The sequence below is a fragment of the Aplysia californica genome, unplaced genomic scaffold (genome assembly GCF_000002075.1).
Source record: "Aplysia californica isolate F4 #8 unplaced genomic scaffold, AplCal3.0 scaffold00017, whole genome shotgun sequence".
In the NCBI taxonomy this organism is placed as follows: domain Eukaryota; kingdom Metazoa; phylum Mollusca; class Gastropoda; order Aplysiida; family Aplysiidae; genus Aplysia; species Aplysia californica.
In genome coordinates, this window is record NW_004797287.1 from 368,477 (window position 1) to 375,001 (window position 6,525).

General features: G+C 41.1%; 1 protein-coding gene across 1 annotated transcript in view; it reads right to left on the bottom strand.

Moving 5' to 3' along the window:
• Nucleotides 1-85: 85 nt before the first annotated feature.
• LOC101857298 overlaps nt 86-6,525 on the bottom strand; it is an 8,914-nt gene continuing 2,474 nt past the window's right edge. The window contains exons 2-5 of the mRNA XM_005090451.3: nt 3,986-4,592; nt 2,408-2,543; nt 1,561-1,736; nt 86-592 (exon numbers count right to left, since the gene is read on the bottom strand). Of these exons, the coding sequence (XP_005090508.1) occupies nt 315-592; nt 1,561-1,736; nt 2,408-2,543; nt 3,986-4,592 (1,197 nt within the window). The 3' untranslated portion in view covers nt 86-314. The remainder of the gene's footprint in view (nt 593-1,560; nt 1,737-2,407; nt 2,544-3,985; nt 4,593-6,525) is intronic.

Consider the following 6,525-nt stretch of genomic DNA (forward strand, 5'->3'; position numbering starts at 1 on the left):
GCCCGATTGCGTGATCTTTGGTACATTTTAACTACCAGCTTTCTCTCTCTCTCTCTCTCTCTCTCTCTCTCTCTCTCTCTCTCTCTCCCTCTCTCTCTCCCTCCCTCCCCTCCCCCCTGTCTCTCTCTGTTCTCATTTTTCCTTCCTCACACGTCTAGACTCCAGTGAGTTGAAGTTGATATAATTACTAGCACATATTATTTACACACATACGTACCCACATACACACATACACACACACACACACACACACACACCCACATACACACACACACACACACACACACACACACAAACGCACACATACATATATATTATGAGCCATGATAATAGACTCTCACTCCTGGTGCCTGTTTCAACTTCTCATCCTCAGGGTAGACAACGTTGGAACTACTCAGTGTACAAGTGTACGCTGAATTCACGTAGAGTTGCTTGCCCATGGAGGGGCGTGGCCCGCCCACTCTCACGAACGGAACCTCCCCAGTGATAGAAATACTTCCGGAAAGCCCTCGGGGGTTGTCGCTGCCTTCAAACTTGTTGGCGATGGGTAATAGCAACTCCAACGCACGTCCGCCGTTCACCATATTGAAATCTGCAAGGGAAAGGGTGGGTGGTGGTGAGGAGGGCATTGCTATAAAAACTCGTACTGAAATCACCAAAAGTGTGGGTTTTTTCAATTGTAAGTAAATGCTTTAGGCTATGTACCCATAGACACAAAAAAGATCATTTATGAGATAGACTGCCCGCCAGGACCAATCCAAGCTGAGATGAATGCAGCCTCCCAGTAGACAGAGGGAATACTTGATTTAAATTAAATCCCACTTGGAAATTATATTCAAGTCTTCTGTGTGCAATGGTAAACGGCCTGACCCATACACCACAGACGAGGGTAACGTATTTCTGGCATAGTACATGTTTGATGTTCCTTCCAAAACTGTGATTCTATGTTTTAGAGTCAGGACCTTTCTAAATATCACTGTGATAAGAGCACCCTTCTTTGATAGGTCCGATGAGAGTAGAGAGCCACATAAGATTAAAATAATGTACAAAAATACTTTATTGGGGATTCGAGTCAGGGTCAACCTCACTAAAGTTCAGCATTATACCAGCTACAACGTATATGCATATCTAATTATGATATTTAAGAAGCAATTAAGACTGGCGGTGGCCTGTGATGAGACCGAGAGTCTGAACAAGAGCAGAAAGTCACGTGGCTGAAAAAATAGATTTTAAGGTTCAAATTTCTAATTGTGACCTTCCATAACAGAACTAGAGAGAAAAAAATCGTGTGGACACAGCTGTATCCAAACCTTGTTTCAGCTTTTTTTTAATGATATGTCTCTGTTCTGCACTAAGTCTCTATTAATGATGCTTTGAGGTGTAAAAAGTAAATATATTGACCACGTTTAAAGAAGGTGTTTACAATGCACTTTGTCAAAGTTGAAAATCGTTTGACAGGGCTATTCGACATTACAACTCCATGGGAACCCCAGCTTCCGCGAGATTTTGATATCGAAAGACGTCACGACTTTGGATTCTCAGTTTGGAGCAGCTTCTTACCAGAGATTATTCCTCCCACAGTTAGTGGCGACCCAGTCATCTGTCCTGCACAATGGCCCAGGTCTGTGATCACCCGCAGTGCTCGCCCTTCGTCCAGGGCTGACGTCATAGCGGCCAGGCTGGTGGCTTTGACAACTTGGATGTCCGGGTCATAAAACATTTTCACTGCACCCTTACTGGAAAAAAGAAACAGATCCGAGTCTGAGTTGAAGCAACTACAGTACTTTAAAATGTATCAAGAGACAATTGTCTGAAAAAAACAACAACAACCCTGATATATTTTTTTTAATCTGTTAATGTGGACGTACCTAAGATAGACACACTTATGAACTACTTTTATTTTTCATTCTTCACAACCTATAACGCAAAAATATAAATAAGAAAATATTTTAATTGTAGTTTGTTAAAAAGGTCCAAAGGACATTTCCAAATTTAGTCTTTTTCAAAATGTCATAACACATTCGTTTTGAAAATTACCCACGATTTACCCAACATTGTTACACTCTGGACTAAACGTAAACATGGGTACTGTATCTCTACATACTGTATGTGGAGAATAAAGATACAGTGTCCAGTGTCCATATAATTAGAAGCCAAATTTATATCAGATACAATTAATGTAGAGCTTTCTTTTTCATAACTCCCCTGTTCCTAGCTCTGAATATAAAGATACAGTATCAATAGAAATAGAAGCCAAATTTACTCCAGAAACAAAATTAATTTAATTTTGAGATATTATCTCTGTATTTACATACTGTATCTAAAGATACAATATCGATAGAAGCAAATATTTTCATCAGAAACAAAATCAAACGTTGAGTTGTTTTGTTTTTGTTTCATAACTCACCCATTCCTGGCTCTGTAGAGTTTACACATGTACAGCACTTGGGACCGTGGCTGTTCCTCGTCTCTGAACTTGACGACTCGGATAAACACGCGTCGTCTCAGGTAGAGGGTGTACTCTCGCCGGATGGTCTCCACACCTGGAACAGGTGGAGTCAGACTGTTTTTTATAAAGTTTGTTTATGTTTGTCTATTCGTTTGAGTTTTTAAAAAAAAAGAAAGAGGAGGATGTTCAGGTGTAAATCTTTTTCCTTTTCAAGTTTTGCGAAAGTGTTTTTATTTTTACGCCCCATCGACACAATTTAAATCACCCGAGAGGTTAGCTTCAACTCTGCTTGGCAGGGGCTACAAGGCCAGAAAGGGATACAATTATATATCCCAGCAGAAATAACGAGATATTCGATAAAAATTTCCCCAACTCGGGAATCTAACTCAGGTAGTCAGTCTCCTGTGTGTGACTGCAAAGTACCTAACCGGTACACCTCAGGCGCTGGTGTGAAATGTTCAGTGAAGTACATAATGTACAGTCGAACTTGTCTAAGACAACCATAGAATGTCGAGGAGAAAAGTAATCATCTTAGGTGGTCCTTGTGGACTGAGTCATTATTACATAGTGAAAACATAAGAAGGAGGGGGGGGGGAGTGTTATTAAATGGTTGTCTTTGACAAATGGTTATCAGTTCGACTGAATTATTTTTCAAGCAGAGTGCACCCATTTGCTCCCTCTAAAAGACATTGTATTGGAAGCAAATACTTGAGAAAGGGTGGGGAAATTTGAATCATAATATTTGAATGTTATGCTCTGCCGTCCACTAATTGTTTAAGCTCGTAGAGTGCCACCCAGAGTCTATTAAAATTGTTAACTTGCTTGAGGTACGAAATAAATCGCTGGCGAAGTTATGGTCATATTACACTGTAGCAGTGTAAGGCCCATACAGTTGGATGGAATAACGAGAATCTCTATTTCTAAATTTAAAGTCGGCAAACAGAAGAAGACAGAGATTGTTGGCGTTTTGTACTCTCCCACCAAAATCGTTTGGGAGGCGGGATGCTCTGACCCTGCCTCTTAGGGCCAACTCGGGCAAGGAGGAACACAACAGAGGCACTCACTGAAAACGAAAACTACATAGGTCTGAATTAACCTATAAACAAATATACATAGGCTTCCCTATTGGGAAATCTGTATGCCTTCTTTTTGTAATGTCGATATCTAACTATTAAACCACAGATGCTGGCGAGAAGGAGGCCGAATGAACCCTGAGATATTATACAAAACATCAAGAACTCTCTGAAGACCGACGTGATAAGAGGACTGAGTGAGTGGGGAGAGAGAGAGAGAGAGAGAGAGAGAGAGAACGTTTGTGAGATAGATACATGTAGAGAGGGGGAAGACAGACATATGGGTGGACAGACAGACAGACAAACAGAGTTTGAGAGAAAAGAAGAAACACGCAGATAGATAGATAAATAGATAGATAGATAGATAGATAGATAGATAGATAGATAGAGAGATAGAGATAGAGAGAGAGAGAGAGGGAGAGAGAGAAAGAGAGAGAGAAAGAGAGAGAGAGAGAGATCTCACCATTGTTTCCAACGACGGAGGTTTCCGTGGTGAAAAAGACATAAGAAGATTTTCGACTGTAGTCGTTCCCGTCTTGGCTCACGTAAACGAAATCCTTGACCTTCCCTCCGAACAGGGTTCGACTATCCGCTTCTCGGGGTTGGGGCGAGCACGCTGACAGGTTGACCAAAAAGGACAGCTCACGCCCGGACTTGAGCGCGTGCACAACTTGGATAAAGTTGTCCACCATTACGGGGTCGGAAGGGGGCATCCTGAGTCTGTGATGTGACCTACTTCGGGCTCGGAGCCTACGTCGTCCCGCGTATTTCGTTCGGTTTCTCTTATTATTCCCCTTTCTTCCAGACTTGCCCTTCTTCTTGTTCTTCGTCTTATCCTTCTTCTTTTCTTTTTTTGTCGTTTCGTTTGAGAGGATTTCCTTTTTCGATTTCTTTTTGTTTCCGGGGAGCCGTCCAGCGGCCTGGGGATGTGACGATTTGCTTTTGGGAATTTTTTTCAAGATATAGGGGACCTTGACTTCGGTGATACGAGTTCCGTCCTTTACCTTGTACCAGCCTTCCGTCAGCATCAGTTTGTTTTTGGCTAGAGTCATGGAAACGCCAATACGAATCTGGAAAGGATTGAAAGAAAGTAATAAAGTTAACTGTCAAAAAGAAAAACCAGGCAGCAGGCGAGAGAGGAAGGGGGAGACCTAACCAAAGATATGAACAGGACATAGAAATATGGCTGGGAACCACATTAATTTAATCCAGCAGGCACAATGTTTTGTTGCATAAAGGTCCGGAAAGCAAAGTCCAACCAAAGATAGTTTGGTCCAACTACTGGACAAGCAAAGAAGAAGAAGAAGAAGAAGAAGAAGAAGAAGAAGAAGAAGAAGAAGAAGAAGTTTTGAAACGTCCGTAAGTAATTTCTTTGTATGTTCTTTATTTACATTTTCAGGTAAGACCATTCAATAAAATATACATCGTATTATTTCTCCCCCTAGACATTTTTGGGGGGTTCAAATTTCTCCTGTTTTCAGTTTTGTTTATAGTGCTTCTTTTCACACATGTAGGCCTACTTAAGTCTATTTTAAACCGTAGTTTCGGTTGTAGACTTAAAGTGAAATTACAGACGCGTTATCCTGAAACATCAACATGTTCAGATAAGCTTATTATCTAAAGTACCTGCAGTATATGAGACAGACAGACAGACAGACAGACAGACAGACAGACAGACAGACAGACAGACAGACAGACAGACAGACAGACAGACAGACAGACAGACAGACAGACAGACAGACAGACAGACAGACAGACAGACAGACAGACAGACAGACAGAGTGACATACACACAAACACGCACAAACACACATACACACACACATGCAGTGAGAGAGAGTGAAAGAGAGAGAGAAAGAAAGAAAGAGAGAGAGAGAGAGAGAGAGAGAGAGAGAGAGAGAGAGAGAGAGAGAGAGAAAGGAGAAAGACAGGGAGAGAGAGAGAGAGAGAGAGAGAGAGAGAGAGAGAGAGAGAGAGACAGCTTGGTGAAATCAGGCGCTCGTCAAAATAAGGAAATCAAAGCTGCATTTCTATGGTCGTTGGGACATTTTTTTCAAATTTAAAAACACTTTTAAGCATGGAATTTTACTCAAAATGTTGACCAAAGGCACAAAAACTATTAATTTGCAGTTTCCAAGGACTATCAATCTTTGGAAGTACCGTAACCAAAATTTTGGCGGCCATTTTCTTACTCATTTTACCTCTGTAACTAGGCGACCCCCACCTCCTCCAAGTGCAAATATCTCGACTTCTACTCAAGATAGGTGGGTAATTTTTTCATCAAAAGCAAAGCAAATAAACAGGCTTTAGGATGATACCAATAACTCCATGTGGCAAAAAATTGACGAGCGCCTGATTCCACCACGTCGTGACACCTATGTCTTCTGTGAACACGTGTTGAAGTATCTGAAATGATAGCAACCGTCTCTGTCCCATTTCCTCTTGGTCGGTAAATCAAGAGTGTTTATTTTTTTCTATTTCTTACTTTTCTGTGCTTTGGCAGAGGAAATTTAGATCTAAACAAATATCATTTCATCATTTTTTTCATTAAGTCAAAATGGGAACAATATGACTTCTATAAACATTTGAGGTGACGACACTTCATATAATAATATATGGAATCTGCGTTACTACGAATGTGTAGAATTTGAGCTCCAAAACTGAGGGAAAGTGTTTTACCCGTGTTTAATTTCGTGTGTAGATCTTGACCGCAGAGGGTTATTGGGTATTCACCAGACTGACCCACCCCCCTTTCCACACACACACACACACACAAAACAAAACAAAACCAACAAAAAAAAACCCCCACCAAAAAAACAATCTAAGTAAACTACGCTTCATCAAAGAGAATATTACGTTCGTGTAGAGTGAACGATTTCAGGAGTGGTGTCAGGAAGAATGGAGGAAAAAGAAAGAAAAAAAAAAGAGAGAAAGAAAGAGTGACACACACACACACACAGTCACATACACAGAGAGAGCGAGAGAGAGAGAGAGAGAGAGAGA